The sequence below is a fragment of the Dendronephthya gigantea genome, unplaced genomic scaffold (assembly GCF_004324835.1).
Source record: "Dendronephthya gigantea isolate DGI-Jeju-01 unplaced genomic scaffold, DenGig_1.0 000002F, whole genome shotgun sequence".
Classification (NCBI taxonomy): Eukaryota; Metazoa; Cnidaria; class Anthozoa; order Malacalcyonacea; family Nephtheidae; genus Dendronephthya; species Dendronephthya gigantea.
This window is the reverse complement of record NW_021163012.1, coordinates 1,016,673-1,043,214: the sequence shown is the minus strand read 5'-3', so window position 1 is coordinate 1,043,214 and position 26,542 is coordinate 1,016,673. Positions and strand designations below refer to the sequence as shown.

The following is a 26,542-nucleotide window of genomic DNA, read 5'->3' as shown; positions in this document are numbered from 1 at the left end:
AGGAGTACGGAAAATTGCCAGAGGATGTATCACGTAGTGGAAGCCATGGTAACACGGCAGCTGAGGACAAAACAAAGTCATTTACTTTGGGTCATTTAGATAGAAAAGAGAAAGAACAGTCGAGCAAAACACAAAAGCATTTTAAAGGTGAAACACAGATGTATCATAGGAAAGTCAATGGTGGTGTCGTATACGGTCATCTTGTTCAATCTTTACACCAAAGTTTAGAAACTGATCAAGGCTCAAAGATTGAGAAGACGGACAGTGTTGACGTACAGCTATCAAAAATGCTGCGCGAAAAAGATCGGGAAATCGCTGCATTGCGCGAAATAATACGGAAAGCATCGCTGGATCGCGAGAACGCTACTTGTGCAGACGCACATTCACGCATGCGTATAACGGAGTTGAAGCACAAACTGTCCAGTCAGCGACGACATGTTGAGCACGTGACCGCAGTAGAGAGACTGAGATGCAAGGAAAAAGTGAGTAATGAGACAGAGAGGTTACGTCATGAACGTGACGAAGCTCGTGTACAACTCGAACATAATGAAAAACTGGTTTGGCAATTGAGAAAACAGGTTGAACAACTCGGTTACCTCAGCAGACAAAGGTAAAGATAACAAAGGGTCTTTCCTGTTTCGCCATGTAATCTAAGTTTATCAATTGTTTCCACTGTATCCTCAAAAAGTCAACACTCAACGCTGTTTTATTCCATTTTCAGTTTTATTTATCAAATCCTATTCTGTTTTTCTGACTTCTACTAGATTTAAAACAATTCAAGAACTTGGTAAAAAGATGGCAGCGAAAGACAAAAGTATCCAAGAAATGAGAAAGAGAATGGAACAAGCCCAACTGATCGCTATACCTGGGACTAACATGGCTGAAAGACGAAATAGCATTAGCGGGAACTCTGAAGGAAAGAATATTTCGTGGGAAACTCCGAGTCGCCTTGCTAAAGTGAATGAGTGATACGTGTTCTGACTTGAAACGATTCAATTCACGAGCAAAACCGTAGAAAGAAATATCATCCTTGATACTAGAGACAACTCACTTCAGTTGATAGTGAACATAGTGGCATTGTATGATGATCTTACCATGATATTTTTTGTGCAGTTTTGAACATCTGATAAAACGATTCAAACGCTTGAATTTACCGGAATTACTTATTGTCTCACTGCAGACATGATGTCGTTATTTTATGAGTAGCAATTTGCGAATTTGTGATGCTAATTTGCAACTTCAAGTTGACTTGTTTACATTGGGCACATCCAAAATAAAATACTTAATAGACATGTTTGACTACCTATCCATTGATGAACTTTCAGTACATATGGGGCTTCTTTGCTGATGGTATACTACAAATATTTTATAAATTTATGTGAATGCGATGGCTAGCGTGCTAGCAAATCAAGAAAATTTTTTTTGACAGCAGGTGTTGATAATTTTTCTACGAAGATTACTTCAGATGAAAAGCATCTTCTTGGAATAACAAGAGATATTCAATGGCATTGCATGGTTCTATTGCGGTTTCCAGGTAATATTGGGGCGTCGCTAGAGAACGGACACACATACAGCATTGAGACTTCGAATAGTAATACTGAATATTGCTTTATGGTAAGTTATATTGTATTGTTTACTTCATATCACAAATTTCCTTATCTTATTCCTTATGAATTCATACAGGTCATGACCCCTTAATCACATGATAAAAGTTTACAAAATCCTCAGAGCAACCGAGACAGCAGGTAATTCGATTTATTATTTCTTAGTAAATTTTAGTTGGTTCTCCTGTTGGTTCTCCTATATTTTTCCATTTGCTTTTTATTCCAGATTTATCCTATACCGTGGTTCTGGTGAGGTGGTGATCTTCTCCTGTCATTTACCTATATTGTAAATGGTTTGAAAAACGGAAGACGTGTTTCCAAGTAATGTAATATTAATACCTACTGTACAAGTCTCCTCTACAAATTCAAAGATTTAACGTGTAAAATATGAGCACTGATATCAAGATGATATCATACGTGAGTTTCGGAAAGCGAAACGTTACGTAGCGTTTAAATCGTTTTAAAATTGGTATTGCAACTTGCGAGCAAATGAGAATATTATGTTTACTTCATAAGATTTCATTCAACACCCGTGACGATCAACTTGTGTTTGACCACCTTGATTTCTCAGCCTGTAGGCATCCTGTAATAGGATTTCACAGGCAAACTCTCTCGAGCCAAACATTTTCAACTCTGTTTTAAAGATTATTCATGTGTCCAAGACTCTCACATTAAGTTCTCAATCAATTTTCTCATAGGAAATTTTGACATGGACAACTTGGCCAAGTCTCTAGTTGATGTTGGTAAAACAGCCCAGTGTATTGCTGGTGATGCTATCCATGCCAGTTTTTCATATGTTAAAGGTGGTGGCTTTTCAATTAAGATTGGTAGTAATAGTGCTCAAGTGGTGAGAGATGTCTGTATTACTGCTGTAACATTGAGTGCTATTTACGCTGGTTACCAGCTCATAGCACGAAAAATTGATGGTGCTGTTTCGCGGGCTCTCGGCGGAGAACGAGATGACCAAGAAATTCGCGATATTAAACCAGGTTCTCTGCACATCCAACTGCATTGTTCTACAGATGAAAGATTTCTGGAGATTGTTGAGGAATACGAGTGTGGAAAAATGAAGGAACGCTTCAATAAGGAGTTCAACGAAATTGGAGTTGAAGTGGAAGGATTGGAAGTAGAGATTGAAAACATGGATGAAGTAAAAACACGTAAAGAAATGATGTAAGTAGTTTTGTAATTCATATTAGGATTCGCTTCACTGACATGGTATTGGGCACGCTTTCCTGTCTTTTTTATTTTTATAGTTTAAGCTCTAGAAAAGATGATGGTATTGTGATCGAAAATGATGGAATAGATCTCAATGAAATGGAAATAATTGACAAAAACGAAGTGACTGGTGGAAAGGAGACGAAGGTCGGTTTCAAAATGTTATACATCTTCTTCGACTGTAATAAAATTGTGTACTCGTACGCGAACCTATTTTTACTTTAGTGTTTTCCGGGGGGGAGACTGTTCCTGGAAATCCTTTCTTCTCTCTTTTTTCCACATGCATAATAATCGCGCCTGTGTTTGTTTTTATATCATGTTTACAAGATTTCGTTTGAAATTTCGCCACAAATGAAATGTATGCAAGAAAATACATGATTTAAGCTTCTAAATGGCAAAAAATCTTGTCTATCGAGCGAGTTGTTAGTGCGTGAATGTCAACCTCATTCGCTGGAAAGTAGTGAATATGAGTGATATTTTAGCGCTTGTACTGTATCCAGTGTATCGTCCTTTAAATGTGGAGATTTTAGTGTAGTTCAAACGTTTTAAGGTAAGGAACTCAGCTTATATTCCTCCTGAGATATTTCGCTTAGGTATATTCATATTTCAACACGATATTTTCATCCATTTATGAATGAATGGTTACATATATTGTTGACTGGCTTGCCTCAATGTTGGACAACGAATATTCAGACAGACAACCGTATTAATATTATAACATACAAACATATTCATCATCCGATTATGAATTTTTAAGTTGGCTTACCCTCTGTCAACAAGACAATAAATCAAACGGAAAAAACGATTTAAAATCATGATAGTTCTGTTAATTTTTTAGTTTTATTTTGTGCGTTTTTGATATTTAGATATCTTAACATATGATAATCAATTCACTTTTTTTAAAGATATGAACTCAGAATGACAGCAAACAAAGTATTTAAGAGTGATACATTTAAAACATACAAGAACAAGGTGTTTGACTTTAATAATTAACTGTTGAACAATCTGATCAATAAAAAAGGAGATAGGATATATGAAACTCTTTTCCAGTTGGTATTAATCGCAATACTAGTTGAATGACTTGAATCAACTTCTCTCATTTGCTTCTTGGAGGTACTTCCTTGTTTAGCACACCAGCTGGGTAATTCTTTTGCAAACACAGCATCTGCTTCTTGATTTTCCTCCAGACAATTGGCTTTGCTTCACTTATATATATATATAGATATGTGATGTTCAGGATTTGCATAACATTCCTAATGTGCTTAGACCAATTTCATTAATAATTTATTAACTACATTTTAATAAGACATCCATTGCTGTTAATAATGTACTCTGAGTTGAATTGCCCATGGCTAGCTGTTAATTTTTATATTTTTGGCACTTTGAAGATATATATCTATATGTATGATACTTTCCAAACTAATGAGTCGAACTTATGACCCATTTAAATTTTAGTGCTGATCACTGTTATAAGAATCAGCTCCATTCTTCACATACCATCACACAACTGTACTCATATGTATTTATTTTATTTCAGGAAACAGGTATGGCAAGCTTGTTTTTTGTCCATGAAGGGGAGATGCTTCACCAGGCATCCATCCACGACGTTGATGATCTTCTTCTCTCTCTGCTGACATCAAAAGGAAATGGTGATGCCAATAGTAGAGACAATTATGGCAGATCAGCTGTCCACACAGCTGCACAACATGGCAGTGAAAAATGCCTAAAAATATTGCTTGATTATGGAGGTAGAGAAGCAATCATATCAACAAACAAATTATGTTTCGAATTACCAACTTACTTACAGTAATACTCCTTTTTCATTTCAGGAAATCCAAATTTAGTTTCATCTCCTCCTGATCATTGCTCTGTAAGTACTAAGTGATGTCAATTTGTAATTATTGATGGAATCCAAACTACTGAGATTTTATCAGTCCAAATCAAGATCACAATTTCACTTAGATATCTGTGTACAATCTAGTCAGAACATTCATATGAGATATTTTAGTATTATATGTTTCACAATTTCACTTCCTTTCATTTCAATAGCCTGTAATCTAAAATTGTATAAATCTATCCATATCTGCTTCTTTAAAAGAATCTATAGATAAATCAGGGTTATTATTACGCTTGAACTGTTATAATCATTGGAATTTCCTCGCCTGAGCTGATCACAATCATCATACAGACATTTGACTTCCGTTTTCTCCAACCCTAAGACACCTGTTCATCATGCTGCTGTGAATGGTCATATCTCCTGCATCAAGCTGTTAGTTGAGAGAGGAGCGGACTTGGATATTCCCAATGCTAATGGCAAGAGACCGGTTGACCTAGCGATACAAGAAGGTCATGTTAATTGTGTTCAATATTTACACAGAGAAGCAGGTGCGTTCATCGTGTAACATGCTCTGGCTAAAATCAACATTATCTGAGATTTAAAGTTAGGCAATACCAAACTCCCCCAAGAGCTATCAGCTATGCTATTGCAACACAAGGGCATTAGCTCAGGGAAGAGCTCAATGAAATGCTCATGTCTGTGGCAGGCTTTAGTGACACAGATACAAGGCCTGCCTATAGATTCTACTGGTGAGACAAAGCTGAATGAAAAACAATATTTTTTTCTTAATAAGCTCGTAGACAGATGGAACAGCAAAGGTTGCTTGAGGAAGGTGGGTGAACTCATGCAATTTACAGTAGCTTTTATTCTTCAACCACATTTTGCTCATTTCTATGACTGCATGTATACAGTATATGAAAATTAAAAAATAAAATGTAATCTTCTCTTCAGCTATTTTCACTGAGACAGCAAATGGTAGATTCCATCGTGTTCAGGATATCATCCAGAAACTCGGTAGTCATTTCAACGTTGAGAAACAGTACAACGCTGGTGAAACATTATTGTTGAAGTGAGTTAAAGATACAGTTTATCATGATCAATCGTTCTTCATCAGCATATTTTTCATCTACAAAGCACAAAATACAAAGCACAGAATTCTGTACAATACTATATTGTTCAGACCATATTTTTGAAATTCTTCACTTTAGTTTTTTTTTTCTTTCCAGAGCATGTGAGAAAGGTAGTGCGGAGATTGTAAAGTTATTGTTGGAAAATGGTGCAACAGGACAGTGCAACCAGTTCACTGGCATATCACCGCTCTATGCTGCCTGTGTTAATAACAATGTTGATGTTGTTAAAGCTTTACTGGAGAAATTTCCAGAATTAGTTAAGCAAGGAACGAAAGTTGAGAACAACATGCCTCTTCATATTGTATGTGGGAGTGGAGATGTTGCCATTACAAAGCTGATGGTGCAAACAAACGATGGGTGAGTAATTTGGTTCATATTTGGTTCGTTTATGTCCTTCATAGACAATCTTATTGTTCCTCTTTTCCACAATACCTCCATGAGATATACACTTCTCATAAAAACGTTAAACGAGGGATGCAAATGTCACACGAAGTTTGATTGGCCCCGCGAAACTGACAAACCAATCAAATTCTGTGTCATATGAGGCTAGCTGCCAGCCTGCCGCGTCTAATTTTCTTCGTATAAGTAAACAAGACGTCATCTTTTTTGTTGGTTGTATTATTGTTGACTTTTAGCGGATAATTTGTTTCATAGATCTGATCCATATCCGTGCATTGGACTTGATATCAACTGTCAAACAACGAGTGGTATGACTCCATTGCACAATGCTGCAACTGCTGGACATTGTGAAATTGTAAAATTGCTTCTCAAACCAAACCATCATTGGTAGGTGTAACTCCATCTGTAGGTTTTATCTCCGTGTGTAGAACCCATTAAAAAGTGGTTATTGTTGAATTAGTTTAGGGTCTCTCGTCTAGTAACACTGGATCAATAAGAGATGATCCTTACTGGACCTCTAGGATGAACAGTTTAGAATTGATAGAGCTTTCCAGTATAAATAAAATTAGTTTAGTTTAGGTTTCCTCCTGTAGTAACACTGGATCAATAAGAGATGGTCCTTACTGGACCTCTAGGAAGAACAGTTTAGTACTGATAAAGCTATCCAGTATAAAGTTAGATAAAAAGTCTGTCTTTGAAGAACGCCAAATTCAAGATGTAATTTTCTTCCAGTACTCCGCCTTGTAAAATGACATCGACTTGTGACGTGAATGCTCGATCGAAAGTCGGCCGTACGCCGCTTCACGATGCTGTAACGATTGGAAACCTTGACGTGGTGGAAATACTTCTTGAAAATAATGCCAATCCTAACTGTGCGGCACGTACAGACGAGTTGGGAGGTTTTGAATATCTGAGTGATGAGATGGCAGATATGGTGAATAGTGTGAATAGTAATACTATCACACCGCTTCAACAGGCCTGTTTTCTCAAGGAAATTGACACAGTGAAGGTGATTGTTCCCTCGCAAGGTTTTAGTGTGTTTTCAACTGCACGATGATTCATTTTAAGCATAATTTACTCGCGACAGTAAGGCCCCTACAAGTTGATCTTTAGTTTCTGGTCCGGGGTTACTTTCGTTAAGGACGCGGGCGGGCGGGCGGTTAGGACTATAGGACATAAATTACAGTATGGCATTTTGTAGATTTTTGTATCCTTTAATACAGCAATTTCACGCGATTGACGAACCCCCAACACAAGAGTTCGTTGAAATAATGTTTGCTTTTAACATAGAAGGCGTGGTCACCAATAACAGTATTTTGTATTTACATCGGGTGATTTTGGAGCCATGCCGTATGTCAGAAACAAACATCTCAACAACGTTTGTATCGGGGGATCGCAAATCCTGGGAAACTGCTGTATTAACAGGTCCAATCTTACAACAAAGCGAATATAAGATGAGAATTGGGTATGAAACGTTTAATATTAATAAATGTACCATATATTACTTGACGTTTATGATATGACGATATTTTGGTGAAAAGATGGCACATTTATCATTGCAGAAAATATAATCCATGGCGAAAATTTTCAAGTACTCGAAATTTATTGTTAACACTAAAATAGTCCTAAAATAATCATTTCCAAATAACGGATGCGGGCGGCGGACCAGAAACTAAAGATCAACTTGTAGGGGCCTAATGCAGTGAGAGCTAGTTTTAAGGAAGACGTGATTATGCTTCTAATCAGATTTTCTTTATATGAAGGTGTTGCTTCGTTTTGGTGCGAAAGATGTCGGCAACAAGTGCCTTCATCATGCGATTACGAATAAGGATCAAGAAATTGCAATGTTGCTTCTTGGAAAAGGTTAGTATTCCTTTTTTCTCTAGTGTCATTCGCCTGCACGCTTCACCTGGGAGAGAACTACTTGTTAACCTACAGCCATCCGACAAATGAGTTTCTAATCATGTTTTCGTACGTTTGCATGCATGATGATTTACAATATAATTCTTAGTTTCAATGTTGACCAATGTTGAGTCATATAGCTCAGTAATGTACCCCATTTCTTTTCTGTCTCTCGTTCACCCAACTCTTCTCTCCACCCAAGCTAGTATAGTCTCTCAACCTATAACTTATCGAATATATTCTTTCTTCAAAAGACGTGAACCCGAGCGAAGAGTATAATCTGCCCCAGAAATTTCGTGATAAACGCAATGACTTAGCACCAGTCTCTATCGTCTGGCATAACTACGCACTGAACCATATTGAACCTGAATGGCTGTTCGAGGCTCCGAAATCAGTGCTAAGACCCGAGATTTCCGCCACGTTAAACCACGCAAGCTTGGCTGCCACTATTACAAACTTGGACATCTCAAAAAACCGTCTCGAAAGTCTACCGATAGAAATTTTTCAGCTGCCATCTTTAAAACATCTCTCAGCTTCTCATAACGAGATCAGTTTGCTGCCAATGGGAAAAGGTCAAGGAAACGTCGGGAGTACTTCGTCGGATGACGTATTTTCCGAAAGCGAGCCGTCGATATGGTATTGTCCACACTTGGAGGAGATTGATCTGCAGAATAATAATTTGATGTCGTTACCAGGCTGTTTGTTTTTGCTCCCAGGATTAAGAATTTTGAACGCGAGTAAGAATGATATTGGATCTTTGCCATTCGATATCTGGAACTCGCCAAATTTGAGGATAGTTTTACTCAGTAATAACTATATCAAAGGATTGTCGGTGCTTCCAAACGCCAGTGGCGTCTACAGTACTATGAATGGGTAAGAATATATCGACGTATTGATGTATGCTCCCGAAGGAAATAGTGAGTTTTGTTTTCCCAAGAGTCTGAATGTTTTCCGAGACGAAGTCGAGGAAAACATTGAGACTCGAGGAAAAACAAAACTCACTATTTCCCAGGTAGTGTACATTAAGTGTTTTGTTATATAGGAACAAAAACATACATGTTACACTACAATTTCATTTAAAACCCAATTTACTTTGTTATGACAAGAAGCGGGCAACTATTTTTCACTTGTTTCCCTGGATGGAAACATTGCATTTATGTAAAGTCGTGTGACTACGAATGAACCAATCACATTTAAAATACACAGCACCTATATAACAATAGTTATTCTGATATATTTGACAGTAAAAATCTGCGATAAAATATTATAAAACATGTCACGACGTTTCGACGTTTCCAGAATGAATAATCATCTCTTCACTATATATACTCTATTTCATAATTGTATTTTTCACTTGATAATGACGTTCTGGAAACGTCGAAACGTCGTGACATGTTTTATAATATTTTATCGCAGATTTTTATTGTCAAATGTTTTACCAAATCTTTACTTATTCGTATTCTGATATAACCAGAGAGTTACGTATTGTCGACCAATATCGAACGACTACTTAGTTAACAAAATGTATTATTTTGTGTCTTTTTAACAAGACGGAAACGAAGCAGCGGTGGCTCCGTGGAAAGAGAGCGTCAGATCATCCCTACCACCACCCCCTCCAGCTCGGAGCATCGTAATAGCCGAGGTACGGACATGAAGGACGCCAAACCAGATGTAGGTCGTCTCCAGATCACCAGCTTTCGCTCGTGGCTCGGCGACGGTAACCTGGATACCGTGTCATCTGACGAAGACGAGGAACTGGACAATCAGGCTGAATGCCCGTTAGAGAAACTGGATCTCTCGTTTAACCAGTTAGACAAGTTCCCAGTCGGTTTGCCGTGTCTGGCTCCTAAGTTATCCAAGTTGTTGTTGTCAAATAATAATATCGCGACGTTCCCGCCAATTCAGGAGATCCCTGAACATTTATCTCATCTGGATTTATCTGCAAATAAACTAAAACTATGTCTACCGAATGCAGAGGATAAACGATGTGACAGGTGCGTGCGTTGATGTTGTGAAAATATCGTATATAAAGACGTTTCAAGAATGCATTTTCTGATTCAAAACAAGTCGCAGGTTGAAACTGTTAATTTTTAACCTTATCCATTTCAGTTATCTTCTGGGAAAATGAAGATTTCAAATGATTTATTACTTGTTTGTCTCTGCAGGTTGTGTTACAGTCCGATACAAAAACGTCGAGCTAGCAAAAAACGAAATCGTAGCAGAACATCACTGTCGTCACCAGTCTCTCGTATGTGGTGTCGTCATTGTAAACACAAGCGATTACGTCATATGAAGCGTCTGGAACTTGACAATAATCAATTACACGAAGTTCGTTTTCTTTACCTGGGTCGTTTACTCCACAAGACTCAAAGTATGAAGAACATTAATCGCGAGGATGAAACACCCGGTGGGGCTGTAAAGCCTACGGGAAATAGTAGGGAAAATAGCACCGGGGAGATTTGTGTTTTCCCCAACCTCATATCTCTAACACTGAACGATAATAAACTGGAGTATTTGACAGATGAACTTGGAAAGCTCACTAAACTAGGCTCGTTAGATGTCGGCAATAATCCGCTCACGAAGTCGCCCAGATTACCACCAGCCATAGGGATGTTAGGGGACCTTTGGGACCTTAATGTGAAAGGCTTGACATTGCATGATCCACCGCCTAATGTGCTGGAGAAGAAAACCAAGGCGATCACCGGATATCTCCTGTCTGTCCTTGATAAGTAAGTTTATAGCTAGCGATTTCTCGCGCTGTGTGACTTTTGAGTAGTAATTGTAAACACAGCTATATGATGGTAATTGTGAACTAATTAGTAAATTGATTAGTAAATTAATTAGTAAATAATCTAAATTAGTAAATTAATTAGTAGATTAATTAGTAAATTAATTAGTAAATTAATTAGTAAATAATCTAAATTAGTAAACAAATTAGCAAATTAATCGCAAGTAATTGTAAACACAGCTATTGACATGACGGTTGTTTCTAGATCGGAACCTTACCCAAGTATGAAACTAATGTTTGTTGGTGTTTCAAACATTGGCAAGAGCACGTTGTTAACAAAGCTTACGAATGGTTATATACCCAGAGGTTGGCTTGAACGCAGAGAGATCAAGAGGACACCAAGTATGTGAAGAGAAGAATTTGTTATGAATTTGTTATGTGATTTTCCATCGATTTATATTTCCATCGATTTTTATTTTTCATCGAGTAGTTTTCAGCAAGTGAATATCTGTTTACAGGCAAAGCTAGAAAGACAGAGAACGTGTCGACAGTCGGAGTTGATGTTGCAGAATGGGTGTATCCCAGTCAAGCTGGCTCAGTCTTTAGAAATACTAAACCAAGTATCACATTTAGTACGTGGGATTTTGGCGGTCAGGTACTGTAACTGGATTGACATCCAGGCTTACTTCTTGGTGCAGTTTATTTCTTCGAGGTTCAAATTATTCACGCTTGAGTTTTCTTCAGTTTGGATCAGGATGGATAAAGATTTCTCTCTATAAATTAATCTGTAGTAACTTAGGTTTAAACCATGTCCTGATGAAGTTACCTATGATAACGTTCTCTTCGTTCAAAATACGGCTAATTTCCATTTTGCTATTTTTGTAGAAAGAGTATTATGCGACCCATCAACTTTTTCTATCTCATCGCGCTCTTTACCTCGCGATCTGGAAACTCACTGATGGCGAAGAAGGAGTGAGGAATTTGCTTCCTTGGTTGTTGAATATACAGGTCAGTCTTACCTCTTACGAGTTCTTTGTAAAGAAAGGAACAAATTACTGTTCAGCAAAGTGTAAAGGCCTGCATGTCAGATTGTCTGGACTCAGGAGACCTAATTTTACGTTCTTTATATGATCCTGTATAATATAATATATCATGACCAATAAGTTCATCTAATTCCCCCCCAGGCTCGAGCGCCAGACTCGGTCGTGATTATCGTCGGCACCTTTTACGATCAGTTGACGACGGCACAGCAAAAGAAAAATGGTTTTGTCGATCGTATGCATAAGTTGATTAGCCAACTGTATGTAGGCAGGGATCTGGATGGGGGCGTCGGAGTACCTCGTGAACGAGGACTACCGAGAGTTGTCCGAATGGTTGACGTGAGCTGTACGACTGGTCATCATATCAACTTACTTCGCGAGATGATTTATACCACAGCTTTGGAGATTAAAGGACCTGGTGAGTTAAGTTTTAGCTTCGAGCCGCTATGGCGAACACCTTGAGCTGATTTGGATATTGGTTTTCTTTGAACAGGAGGCCATAGTTTACTCGAAGAACAGTTAATACCGGCCAGTTATCTTGCCGTGAAAACGGCGGTGTCAAAAATAAGACAGGAATGTTGCGAGACGAATCAAACTCCTGTAGTGAGGGCTGACGTGTTCAGGTGAGATGCCGCTGGGGGATTGCCTCGTATTAGCTGCATGCATGGTTCTCGTGAACAATATTTCACTTTGCTTCAAAATTTATAACAGATTTCTATTTCTCGTTACTAAGCAAAACTACAAAGTTTAACCGAATTATTTAGAAGATAATGGAAGGTTCTCTATGGAAAGTGCGATGGATTTCTCTTTCCTGAGAAATCCTTTTAAAGGCTTTTAACTCAAAGCCCTTCTGCATTGTCAAACTGGCTACAAGGTATAAACCGTTCTGATTTTTCTCTCAGGCAAAAAGTGGAGCTTGAATTGGAGTCGAAGGGGGTGAAACTACGAAATGATGAAGAGCTGGAACAAGCTTGTCAGTTTCTTCACGATAATGGCATATTATTGCATTATGATGATCCGTCACTTTCTGGCTTGTATTTTCTCGATCCTCAGTGGCTGTGCGATATGATGGCTCATGTTGTCGCGATACGAGATGTGAATCCTTTTGTACAAAATGGTAGGTTTCCTTGCCTCCTTGGCAACATGATACGATTATCACTTTGGTCTAAATGCTTCTCTATGGCACGAAATAACTACTAGATAGATAGATCTTAGTGATTTATCTTTTTGACAGCAGTTTCGCTCACAAGACATAACAAATATTCTCCTTCATTTTCTTCCAGGCATCCTGCGATTCTCTGATCTTTCCCAGTTATTCCGTAGCGATCGTTTTCCCTCGAAGTTTATACACGAATACGTGGATCTCTTGAATAAATTCGAAGTGGCTTTGCCTTTCATTACAGACCACTTGCTGGTTCCATCATTGCTGCCAGAACAGCAAATTGTAAGTCGGAATGCAGTGTCACCTGGTATTAGCAACATGGTTGCTAGAGCTATGAATATGGCGGCGTATACTGAGAACAGAGTGTTGAGACGACAGTACTTGATGTCGTATGTGCCAAGTGGTTTCTGGGCCAGACTCATCACAAGGTACGAATTACAAGGTTAATGAATTGTTTAAATATAACATGAAATTGCTCTTCTGGGCCTTTTTTTTTTTGGAGTGAGTTATCCCGGCTAGGCGAGGTAAAAAGCGCATCACATCAAAGGCTTAACCTGATTAGTTTTTCACTATATGCAGTTTTCACCTCGCTTAGCAAACTCGCTCCATGTAAACAGGCCCTCAAAAGAGCCATTTTATTATATAGTTTTATATATTTCCTCCATGTAATGTTATATGACAGTTTTTTCCTGAATTATATATACATATAGTTTAGTTTTACGATCGTAGTTAGTATTTCAATATTGTTTTCAGATAGCCACTGATTTATCAATACAAGCTGGCATATGTAAACTCGTTAATTTTTCAATTTGTATGAAATTGAATCATTTTATTTCAGAGTGATTAACGACAAACAGTTGGAAGCAGTTGTAATCGAATGTACGAAATTTATCAAGGATGGGGAAACTGTGGATATCGAGGGTCGCGAGATGACAAAGATTGTTCGCCCCGAGTGGTCATGTTGGAAGACTGGGCTTGAATTATCATGTTTTGGTGTCAAACTATTACGTATAAGCCAACTACAGAAAACGCCTTTCTATGGATGTCCTGACGGTAAGTGAACATGCTCGTTCATTAGTTATCCAAAATATAGTTTTTTCAGAAGTTTCCATCTTTCCAACACCGAAAATATAGATTGAAAACTGTTTTTTAATGTATGTACTTTAGTCGTAGCGTATAGTCTAGGACCAGGTGAAAATTTGTAGGTAATAATAGCTTGTGAAGATGCGTTCACAAAGAAGCCAGTATATATTCAAGCCAGCCAGTATATTAACTACAGTTTGCTTGGGTGTAATTTAAAACAATTCAGGGACAAATGAGATTTATTTCGTTGCAGAAAACCTGACAGTTCAAATTTTGATCAATGGCGAGGAACGCGACACATCGAGTTCGACTGTGGTTGAGGTCATCGCACCAAGTGTCATGATTGAGTTGGAAAAATTTGCTGTAAAAACCTACACTGGAGTGCGTGTGAAGTCGGTCAGTGACAGGAGCATTCAAAGTGCTGGACGATTTCTGGCTTTGATCATTCAACATATTGATACACTGCTCCAGGACTGGTATCCAGGCCTCGATACAACCAACATTTATGGTGATAACTTGGTCTCAAGACTTGTGCCATGTCCCAAGTGCATTTGTCGAATCATTTCATTTGGAAATGCACAATCACCTCGGCACCAACGTCGGAACGAATCGGATCAAAACGGCGACGAGGAATATCCGAGCGGTGCTTCGCCATCTCGTAGTACTTTCTACGTCAGCACACCTGAAAATGGTGATCAGTCCCCACGTGATACAACATCGCCTTCCTCTGATAGCGGGTCGAGCAGTGGCCTGGGTACTGATAATAGCTTTGTGACTGTTGATCCTGATGATTTCTCCAGCGAATCCTCCCCAGTCCCTCACAATGGTAACCCCGACAGTGATGATTCCGTACATGATTCATCAGGTAGCGAGCCTGAGCAATCTAGCGCTGGTTCCCAGACTTCTGGTGTTCCGCCGAGTCCACGGCACGGTAGTAGCACTGGTGAGCGGTTGATAGCGACTTTTGAATTTGAGGAATGTGTCGTAGTATCTCATACAGCTGATTACATGACGTGTCCTGTTGATGGAGAATTACCGCTGGAGGAATGTGCCCCTGATGTTGTAAGTCGTAGCAAATATTTAAAACACAGATGTGTTCGTAGAAAAATTGTGAACATGTATTTTGTTTTACCTTTCTGATATCTCATATCTTACTTGTTAAATCCTTCTTAAAAGCATAAAAAATTTGGCAACAATTATTAGGAGTACTAAGGTTTAATCAAAGTTTCATCCAACAACGGGCGATTTTAGAGCGATCCGGCTTTCATACAACCGGCCCTTGGCCCTGGAGTTGAAAATCGAAATTTTTATATTCCATCCAGTTGTTTGACTATCCAGGTTTTTGCTGATATCGCGCCAAAGCTCAGTTTTGAACCGAGCTGTGTCACACGCAAAAAGAAACTGGGTCAAGGTACGTTTGGTACAGTTTTTGCTGGTGAGGTTAAACAAGATGGAAAAGTGATGCAGGTCGCCCTAAAAATGCCTTTGGATTTGGAAACGGATGAAAATTCGACAGAGGAAGAAAAAGCTAACGCGAAGGCAGCCCAACGAAAAGTTGAAGAGGTTCCTCAACAAATGTACACTGATGCTTACAGGTTAGTTAAAGACGCCCAATTACTCGAGTTAACGTTGACTCTAGTGACGTATGTTTTCTTTTTTTTAAGATCAATACGTCAAGAGTTATCCATCCTCATTGATCTCAACCATCCTCACATCCTGCAGTTGAAAGGTTTTTGTTTAAATCCGCTTTCACTTATTCTGGAATTTGCACCGAAGAAGAGCTTGGATAAGATTTTGGCCGATTATAAGAGAGCTGGCTCCCGTCTCGATCCTTACGTGCTTCAGAAATGTGTCGTTCAGGTTTGTTTGATTACAGTCGTTGGTTCACTAGATACGATTGCTTTTATCAGTTCTAAACTGTTCTTCCCAAAAAGCCAGCAAGGATCTTATCTCATCTCTTATTGATCCAGTGTTACCACAAGAGGAAACCTAAACTAAACTAACTTTATTTATACTGGATAGCTCTATCAGTACTAAACTGTTCTTCCTAGAGGTCCAGCAAGGATCATCTCTTATTGATCCAGTGTTACTACAGGAGGAAACCTAAACTAAACTAACTTTATTTATACTGGATAGCTCTATCAGTTCTAAACTGTTCTTCCTAGAGGTCCAGCAAGGATCATCTCTTATTGATCCAGTGTTACTACAGAAGGAAAGCTAAACTAAGCTAGCTCTATCAATTATATTCTGAATCCGAGTAATATATCTGGATTTATTTAGTGTTCAGCGGCGCTGAAGTACCTTCATAAACGTCATATAATATACCGTGATCTTAAGTCGGAAAACATTCTCGTGTGGAAATTCCCCGGTCCATTTTCGCCCAATCAACCTACACATGAGGTCATAATCAAGGTTGCCGACTACGGTATTAGCAGGGCAGCGTCGATAGCCGGTGCTAAAGGACTTGGTGGCACACCAGGTTTTATGGCACCTGAAATTGAAAAGTACTCTGGACGAGAAACATACACTGATAAGGTTGGTGTTGAAAAATTGACGAATAACGATCGATTGATTGGGTTACGTGAAATGATATGAAATATCGTTGTAACGAACTCGAGATTTTAATAATTTTTTTCTTATTTCAGGTGGATTCCTACTCGTTTGGGATGTTTTTGTACGAGTTGATCACTCAAAGTCAACCATTCTCTGATCTAAATGCTGCTCAAATCAAGCAACTGACAGTTGAAGGAAAAAGACCTCAATTAACATCAAAGGTAGGCAGTTCCTAATTTTTGGCCAAAAGTGAATGAATCGATTCGTAAATTGAGCCTATTTTTTTCTTCAAAAACACTTAAAACCTTGCCCTAGTTGAACTACGTAATCTTATATAAACATCTTACTTTGCTTAAAGGCGCTGTTACACTACTATGCAGCTTTTCTTACAACTTGCAACGCAATTATAATTTTAAGGAATGTTAATATGTAAAGAGTGTTCGAAATGCTAAGAAAACGTTCGCAGATCGTAAGAAATGTCGTATTTGACAACTTTAGATGCCTCAGGAGTAGAATTGCATTGCAAGTTGCAAGGAGAGTTGCATAGTGTAACACCGCCTTCAAATCTCTCCGGAACATATTAAGACCATCGTGATGTTTCTCATTATAGGAGAAGCGTGCGCCAGTGTTTGCGCTGGAGCTCATGTTAGGTTGCTGGTCTCCTAATCCAGAAGATCGTCCTTCAAGCAGCCAAATCTACAACATCTCATCCTGCTCAGAGTTTCCAAGATTACTCGATGTTCTTACATTTGATGAAGATCTCCATCTTAATAGATCTGTGACCACTAGGTCACGCGATTATGCAGGTACTAGCAGCCGAATTCATATTAGGGACGGGAAATTCGTCTTGGAGGGGAAACTCGTCGAAGACGGGAAACTGGATCCGTTCACAGACGAGTTTCTAGTCCGAACTTTCCCGTCTAACTTTGATTCCTGTCTAAGCAGACGGGTAAGTTGCACGGAAATCCCGTCTGGGCGAGAAACTCATCTTTAATCACGATTACCTAGTTCTGATGTCTTCCTTTGTAGGTCATGGTGCAGATGGACAATTGAGTATTGGCAAAGAGTTGTGGCTGTTTCACACCAAAATAAAGGAAGGGAAACAAAAAGAAACTGTGGATGTTTTGTGCTACAGCAATGGCCGTTCAAATCACTTGGAAGTAAGTACATGGATCTCATGTACTCTGTTCATTTACCCTGTAATCGGATACCCTTCATGTGCTACTCTATCACATGATACCCTTCCCGATGCCTAAAATAATACCCATCAATATCCCATCATTTCATAGCCTTCCTAAAAGCTATCATTTGATACCCTTCATGTACTACTCTATCATATCATATCCTTGCCTTCCCAATTGCCTTCCCAATCCCTGTAATTGATATCCATCAATATCCCATCATTTCATAGCCTTCCTAAAACCTTTGATACCCTTCATGTACTACTCCATCATATCATATCATATCCTTGCCTTCCCAATCCCTGTAATTGATATCCATCAATATCCCATCGTTCATTTAATAATCTTCCTAAAACCTATCATTATACCCTTCATATGCCCTGATTTTTTTGCATCAAATGTTATAGCATACTTTAGAGACAACTACCATCATTATAATTCCTGTCTTCTCTGCTGCTAGGAATTTGTTGTGAGTGAGCTTGTTATTCGTGTAGCGTGTAGTGTTGGGAACACGGTATGGTTGGGTACTGACTCTGGTTATATCTATGTATACTGTGCTATCACGTACAAACCATTGTGCCAAGGTGCTTTGGTTTGTGATAAATACATCATGAGCATGATTCACGCACCAAAATGCCACTGTGTCTTAGTGGCATTGTATAATGGCAATATCATGGCCTTCTCTGATAATGTCACAAGTCATAACAAGTTTCGCGAGAGTTGTGATCTAACTTCTCCTAAAGATCTCTCTCCATTGCGAACATATGTTGGAAGTAGTATTGTCCACTGTTTGGCTGTAGTGGGAATACCAAAGGGCAGTCAAAACGAAGACGGGACAGCACAACTCACGTATGAGGTTTGGTGTGGTAGAGGCAAGGGAAGGATCACAGTGTTGAATGCGGAAACTTTACAAGAAAAACAACAGCTTGCTGCAGAAGATTGTGATCTTGATAATCCAATACTCAACAATTTGACTGTGACCACATTACAAACATGTCAGACGTACGGAGGAAGTATAAATGAAGTCGATGCGCTCGCTACATCAGTCTGGTTGGCTGTCTACCCTGGCACGTGCGTTTTTCGCTATGATGCACGTGAAAAACGCGTGGTGAATAGCGTCGATTGCTTGCAAAATCGCCCCAGTGGTGAAGGTAATCTCATCTAATTTTTGAATCTCTTTCAAAGCTGTTTTTAAAAGTTTACCTGGTGAAACTATCAAATTTACAGAGCATAGTTGTGCCTAAAATGCTGTTTTTGATCTTACATATTTAGGTTCCCATCAAATTTATCCATCTGACAGAGCACGAAGAGGTACGTCTTTTTTCAGTATGACAAATTGAGGCCCGTTTACACTTGCCGTGATTTTCGCTGAAATTTTATCTGCGATTTTCTTCTTTTGATAGATGTGAACGAGTAATATGTTACGAATGCTCTGATGTGTGCGAGCTCTTATTTGAACATCCGTAACTAATTCACTCATTCACATCTACCAAAAGAAGAAAATGTAAACACTGCATTAACAAAAGCATCGATAATATATTTTTAGTTACAGAGTCCCAGGTTCTGTCACTTTTGGTGGCAAATCGTGAGCTTTACATTGGTACGTCCAGTGGCTGTTATCTCGTCTGCAACAGTCTATCACTGCTTGTGTATTCTGTAATACGTTGTCATAAAACCTTGGAATGTCTGTTGCCATTGACAACCACACCAGTCACGTGGAATATTGGAACCGAGGAGACTCAAAAAGAGCACAGCAGGCTCGTATTGACTTCTGGGAAGGGTTATAGAAGTATTTGTACCGGTCGAGGAGTGAATGCGCTCAGCAGTAACCTGCTCACCCCTCCTGAGAAGAGGAACGGTTCTGTTGTCCTCGTTTGGCTTGCCGATGAACGCTGAATTTTTTTTTGGTGGAAGCATAATCCGGTGATTTGATTGATTGCCACGGCGAAGCGTTTTCTGATAATCTTTAATCTCTGCCTCGCAGGTTTCCCTATGCACTAATTTGGCCATCAAAAGATGGTATGAAATATTTGAATCAATAAACATTTTAACACTATTCTAACACTTAAATATTGTGAAATTAAACACGATATTTTTGGAGTATAAGACATTAAGAATTTTAAGACAAATTCTATTGGCCATCCTGATGTTGTAGTAGAGGAGGACTGGGGTGATATCATGGTTGGCAATGCAACATGGGACTGTTTCCGGGACATGAACGAAATGTTCGTGTCCACGATGCATTGTGAGATTCGCTGTTACCAGACTCCTACAGCAACGGAAGGTTCTTGGCGTCGATGATATGACTTCAGTTGTAATAAATAGCCCAGTGATCATACCTTAGATAACTCTCAATTGTTTCCTATGGCAAACCGCATACAACGTAGCATCATCATTACTCATCATCATATTTGTCTTTTCTTTGTATTGACTCCAGTCATTTATGTCTGTCATTAATTGAGGTCAGGGAATAAGACCCATGATTCAAGCATGCATGTGTCCACCAAACAATACAGCTTAAGGAGGTTTAAAGTACAAATACCTTCAACAAAAGAACCTTAGAAATCACGGCGTGCATTTGCATGCTGTTCTCAACCCCCTACGCGTTTCTCAAACTTATAAACGTTTTATAACTGCGTGCTGAAGTTCGAAATAGGTTAAATGATGTGTTTGTAACTGTAAATTCAAAGAAATAACGGTCTTTTAAAGTCTTTGTGTCCACTTATTCATGCAATATCTTTTGAAAGGAAGTTGAAAGGAAATGCAAAGGCGCCGTTTTCCAAAGCAATTGTATTGTATTTTTTGCGACAGCTGTGAACAGCGGGGTGTGTAGCTCGTTATTATAGACGAGTGGAACATGTTTTCAGCTTTAGCGTTTGATAACATGTGCTTAAGGTACATTATAGGGCATAGGAATGACGAGGATAAACTGGGTGTATTATGCTCGTCACACTCAAGAACGAAGACCAATATTGAAACATTTCACACAATAATATGCTTTAAAGAGAGCCGTTAAATTATGCACATATGCAGTGAAGTATTCGTAAGATTTTTACATAACAAAATACAGTCGTTTTGGCATGGTATCTTGGCTATTACCCGCTGACAACATTTATATACGCTAGACAAATTTAAGATTAAGTAATAATGAACACCGGTTGAGGAAACGCGGGCCTTGCATTCATTGCATGCATTATAATAGAAAGAAAAAGTCACCTTGTTAATTCAAGATTATACTGTCACATAGAATCGATGTGAAATCACCTGTACACGTATTTAGAGAGAATTTCAAATGTTGAACAAAACATGTCAAGTATGGAATCATTTTTTAGCGACCACGAGTAGTGTCACAGCAAGAAAAACGAAAAAAATAACTCATAGAGATCAATGCTTGTTATGTATGCATGATTAACAACTGTGGGAGATTATATTTTAGCTTTTCCAACTTTGTTTAAAATCTCTCTTGCTTTTCTTCCGGAAATCTCTCGCATTTGTAACAGAAAGTATGATAGCCAACTAGTCTTTGAATTTTGCTTGGGAGACAAGGAACTTTGAATCAGATTTTCATACTTGAGATTGAAAGAGACGTTTAAGACGGTCTTTGAGAATTACCCTCTCTCTCTCTCTTCTTTGTCAACAATCATTTGAGTAGAAATATATTTGGACAATTACTCCGATGTTCATTTGGACAATTCCTAGTGCTGATTGAAATTAATCGATCCTCAAGACAACGTCTTGTGTGAAATTTAAACTTATGCAAGCCAAGGGGAAGCGTTTGAAATATGTTTTCAAACAAAGGCCGGTAGTCATTAACACAGTTTTACACATAGCGGTGACAATATCACCCGCACCATGGTGTAGCCATTCCATTCATTCAAGGCTATGTGTTCAACAGTTTAAGACTTCTCTATCGAATTACAGAAGTGAATTTTAGCGAACCCGAAGAAACCTTTGGAACTATTTCAAAGGCAACACCCATTAAACGAAATTATCAAGGTTTGATAAGATATGTCACATGCTGATAAAGAAGTTTGAATTGTAAGACGCCGCGCTTACCAAAATTTTGAACACATTTTGACCATTCACCGAAAAAGATCATGGAGAAGCAATGTGGGGAATGACATTTCAGACTATGAACTTAAAACTGTGATTTCAGTTCGAAGTGTTATACAAAACACGAGGACAGGAAACAGTAATTATATTCCTTTGTCAGGAATACTATTTGACTAATGTTGACGTACAAAAATAAGCGATGAAGCGGTTGATTTATAGCTTGGCTATATTGACATTCGAAGTCGTTAGTGTATCCTAACAAAATGGATACTTTTATTTCTTGTAAGAGCAGGAACATCGATATTAAATTTTAAGGTGTGCGCACTCATGCTGTTAATGAAAAATACTGGCTTTTGAATGCCGCGCCTTCGAGACATGCCAAGGTTCGAATATAGCGCTTCTTTTGCAGCGAAAAATACGAAGTAAAAACCAGAAGGACACGTACATACAGAGTAGTTTATAAAATTGAGTATTTCCCGCTATTTATTAACATGTAGAATAAACATGAAGTAACAAGCCATATAAATCTACTTCAAAATTAAAATATGCATTCCTCGTGAGCTATTCAATATTCAACGTCAATACAAAGCTATAATTCACCTAAAAAATGTTATTTTGAAAGCTAAAAACTTGATGAATTCTAAACAGTTGTTCTTACGAAAGTGTTCTGGATAATACTCCATGCATAGTGTCTCTAATCTACACCAAAAGTGCTTCCCAATAAGAGCCACGACGCCACTCCCTCTTATTCAGATGCGATTTTACAATTCAACTGAGATATCGTCTTGCTTTCCTTCATCGCTGTCGTCAAAATTGTGTTTCGTAGACCATTCTTCCTCATGCATAGGGCTTGTCGTTCCTCTTTACTCTTCATTATTATATAAAAGCGTTGTCAGTTCAAAGAAAATTAAGTTCACAGATTATTCGTTCTACAGTCGAAATACTATCGTCAGTTTGTTGAATTTAGAAAAGAAGGACTAAAGCTGATACAAGCAATATGAATGACGCCGTAAGACTAGATGCTGATGATGGGGTATGTTTCACACTTGCTGTAGCCATATGCCCTGCTTGAGTTGTTGTAGGATTAATCTTGTTTGTGTTCATTGCTGCTGTATCCTTTGCCACCGTCACCACGGTCGTTCCTTGAGTATAGGCAACTGCCACAACGAACAGGATGAAAAAGACAAAAAGTTTGGTAGACATTTTAACTATTCTTCTATCTTCTCAACTGAACACGATGAACTCTTCTCTACACAGGCGTTGTCGAATGAGAGTGTTGCCCTGATTTGCAAACTCATTTCAAGTCTCCGTGATCTTTGAATTTATCGACCAATCACCTGGCGGCTCGTTAATTCTGACCAATCAGGGCCAAGCTTGACTTTACACAGTTACGCCTCATAATTTCAATAAATGCATAAATAAAATTCTTTGTTATTTATACAAAAAGTTCTTGCAAAGTCATAATCTGGCAGTTTCGATATCCGCTTGTAAACTCGTTTATGGCTGTGGTCGTAATGCTTATATGATCTAGAAAGAAATTATATTATCAATCTACCATATAATTTCTCTTGCAGGCAAGCATTTTGAAGAAGTAGGACTGCCTCATTGCTATGTATACTCTAATATGTTTTTCTTTTTTCATTTCTTTTGTATTACTTGAGCCAGACGACATATATCTTTCTAGCTGAAAAGGACGTTGGACATTTCCTGGTTCAAAAGTCTATATCATGACTGCAAATACACGTGTTATATTGGGTTCAAACGTATTGTCAGCGCTTAGGCAGGTTTCGGTGTTTGGACATCACAACTCTGCTTTGCCCAAAAGTAGCACTGCTTTGTCCATTTTAGATGTCTCGACCATAACAATATTTTTCTTCTGTCTGTGTTTTTTATATTCATTAATTTTTTTTACTAAATCACACAGGTTTTATGGTTCCTGCAATATAAAGCTGTTTGTTTATAATTGCATCTCATTTAATTTCAATATTTTAGATCATTTTAATCGGCCGACAAGAAATCTAGGGTTTTTTTTACCGGGTTTATGAGTTTCCGTATACTAACACTAAACTATTAAGTCATGGTTTTTACTTCTAAATCTCTCTATACCATATGAATATACTATAGAATGGAACTTTCCAAACGGAACCATGCTACATAGGCGGTTATCTTAATTATGCCCCACAGTACACATGGTCAGCAGTTAATCAAACCAAGTATGATGGCTCATGGTATCAGTGAGTATACTTGACGACGAAGGTTCGCATATATAACAATAACTCAGTAAATATCTTCACGCGTAGCTTCGTCAACTCATTTTGACGGCAACCATTGCAAACTCTTTAAGGATACGAAGTTATTTAAAACATCACCCACTATTATTAACAACAGTGGTCTTCACTCATGCATACCAGAATAGTCTTGTGACTTTTTGTTATCGAAAATCATCACGTAACTTTGGAGTGTTTAACTTAATATTCTTGTACTTCTCGGATATGAAAATTTATATATTTCAACGTCGTTAGAAGAGGCTCGTGAGGGAAATTAATTTGGCTCGGTATATCCAATGTTTTTATGCTAGCCGCTCATGTGCTAGCTGAGATTAAATCAGATTCAAGTGGCTTCCCAGGGATATTAGACCACGGAATGTCATATTTTGCATTCTTGATTCAAGTATTATTTATTGTATTTGTATACACACAATGATGACTCGCCCATAAATATATTTGACGGAGTGAATGATCTAGGCTTATTCTCAATATATTCACAGACTTATTCCAAATATGCTTCAGAGAAATTTACTATTTCGAGCATTTTCTTTCTGAAACTCATAACTTAAAAAGCGGAATAAATAATCATATTTTTCGGCCCCAGTACACTGTAGTATGTATCTCCTCCAAGTCCAAGCTAAAATACTCTTCCTGTGCTAAATCTCGTTCCTGATTTTTGGCCGTGGTAGGAGATTTGTGTGCCTAGTTTACTCTTTGGTCACTCTGTGGTAAATTAACGTTTCTTATGCTTCATTCAAGTTCACGGGACATAATAAAATCAGCTCATATTTACAGACCATTAAGATTCATTAGCCTACCAAAACATTCAAAACAAAGACAAAAAACTTCGTTGTTTCAAAGACCGTTTGTTAGAGACTTAGAGTCAAAAAGTTTTTATCAGAACCTTTCCTAACCCCAACCTTTTGCGCTAACTTGTAGCCTGCGAACAGGCTCGATTCAGTCGAATGTGTAATTTCAAACGCCATTAAACTGTGTTGTTAAATAACCTGTATTGCAACGTTTAAAAGATGCCTCCACTAGCTTTACCTTCAGAGTATGGTTATGTCATATTGACTGGCCTTTCTAGTGTTTTTGTGTTGGTGTATATGGGCCTGCAAGTTGGAAAAGCCAGAAAAAAATTCAAAGTAGATGTACGTATATAATATCTCATTTCACTCTCCAGTGAATAATCTAACCGCCAGCATTGAAGGTCATATCGTATATTATGTTATTCACGTGTTAATACCCGGCAACCGTGACAACAGATGCGATTATAGAAGATATCAATGTATTATATATCCTCATTTTGCAGTTGATTGAAGCATGCGCACAGTACACCCCCCTGGAATACATATTTACCTTCAACCCCCCCCCCTGTAACACGCTATTCTGTTTAGTATCCAAGAATGTATGATGACAGTCAGCCAGTATTTAATTGCTATCAGAGAGCTCATCAAAACACGTAAGAGTTTCTCTTAAATCCACGTTCTTTCTCTTATGTCCGTAAGGTACTTTCACATGTTCAGGTCACCACTGTAAGCTTCGATTTTAGATTGGAGACCTATCCCCAGTTTCTGATGCTGCTCTTTGTTGGAGGATTAAGACATCCTGTGAGTTCTTTCATACAATTCTGGCTCGTGCCTTGAACTGAAGCCTATTTTAAAAAACCTGAACGTGTTATCCAGATTACATACAGAATACACTCCGGTCTAAGTTGTAACATCCTGATTTTTTCTTTGTTTTTTCTTTCCAGTGCATCAGCTCCCTGGCTGGCATCATCTGGATCATATCCAGAATTGTTTACGCATTTGGCTACTACACTGGTGGTACGTGTTATTTAAATGATTTTAATGAAAGAATAATTAATTTTTCCGTCAGTCTATTCTGTGAAAAAATGCGAGTGAAAGAACAGAATCATTAACGACGCAAACGTTTAATATATTTCGTCTTCCTTACGTTCGTCCAAATGTGATTCGTCGTCTCTTGTATAACTTAGGCCATAGTGTGTTTTGTTTCATAAATCAAGAGTGAACAACGTATTTCTTATGTTTCAGATCCCAAAAATCGCAAACGTGCTACATTTGGTTTGGGTGGGGCTTTTGTTCTTATCATCTGCACTGTTTCTACGGCTGTACAACTGCTACTTGGTTGAACACTCCATTTAAACACTAAATATTGTGTATCATATATACTTAATTGTCTTTTTTTTCTATCATGGACACCGCGTCGTTTACAAACTGTCATGTCATGTACATTGACAATATACATTTTATTTCACTGCCAATACGTCCGTGTAGAACTATGACTAATTCTTCTGATTCTCGATTTGTTCAATTTTTGCAGTTTGGTTTTCACCGTGCGTTTCTTCATTTGTCATATCACCAC

General features: G+C 38.3%; 2 protein-coding genes across 5 annotated transcripts; both read left to right on the top strand.

Annotated features, from left to right (window-relative positions):
• Window positions 1-967: 967 nt before the first annotated feature.
• LOC114538462 (leucine-rich repeat serine/threonine-protein kinase 1-like) lies at window positions 968-21,539 on the top strand. 4 transcript variants are annotated; one of them, XM_028559645.1, is made up of 35 exons: window positions 968-1,534; window positions 1,684-1,745; window positions 1,831-1,925; window positions 2,303-2,777; window positions 2,861-2,969; window positions 4,360-4,570; window positions 4,652-4,692; window positions 5,042-5,207; window positions 5,453-5,491; window positions 5,611-5,728; window positions 5,886-6,146; window positions 6,444-6,575; window positions 6,921-7,197; window positions 7,952-8,051; window positions 8,345-8,963; window positions 9,641-10,084; window positions 10,256-10,819; window positions 11,084-11,220; window positions 11,337-11,473; window positions 11,704-11,826; window positions 12,003-12,276; window positions 12,352-12,481; window positions 12,761-12,975; window positions 13,142-13,448; window positions 13,859-14,073; window positions 14,357-15,165; window positions 15,442-15,698; window positions 15,768-15,963; window positions 16,384-16,638; window positions 16,749-16,877; window positions 17,267-17,462; window positions 17,686-17,816; window positions 18,298-18,988; window positions 19,110-19,148; window positions 19,384-21,539. In XM_028559645.1, the coding sequence occupies exons 4-35, from the start codon at window positions 2,314-2,316 to the stop codon at window positions 19,731-19,733; spliced, it is 8,136 nt and encodes a 2,711-aa protein (XP_028415446.1). In that variant the 5' UTR covers window positions 968-1,534; window positions 1,684-1,745; window positions 1,831-1,925; window positions 2,303-2,313; the 3' UTR covers window positions 19,734-21,539. The 4 variants fall into 4 exon arrangements, with proteins under 4 accessions (XP_028415446.1, XP_028415454.1, XP_028415461.1 ...); XM_028559660.1 differs by lacking the exon at window positions 968-1,534 and adding an exon at window positions 1,537-1,614; XM_028559653.1 differs by having other exon boundaries at window positions 968-1,745.
• A 2,443-nt stretch (window positions 21,540-23,982) lies between these two features.
• LOC114538572 (microsomal glutathione S-transferase 3-like) lies at window positions 23,983-26,491 on the top strand. The gene is made up of 5 exons (XM_028559709.1): window positions 23,983-25,308; window positions 25,555-25,619; window positions 25,710-25,767; window positions 25,911-25,983; window positions 26,212-26,491. Exons 1-5 carry the CDS (start codon window positions 25,186-25,188, stop codon window positions 26,307-26,309), a joined length of 417 nt encoding a protein of 138 aa, XP_028415510.1. The 5' UTR covers window positions 23,983-25,185; the 3' UTR covers window positions 26,310-26,491.
• The last annotated feature ends 51 nt before the right edge of the window (window positions 26,492-26,542 follow it).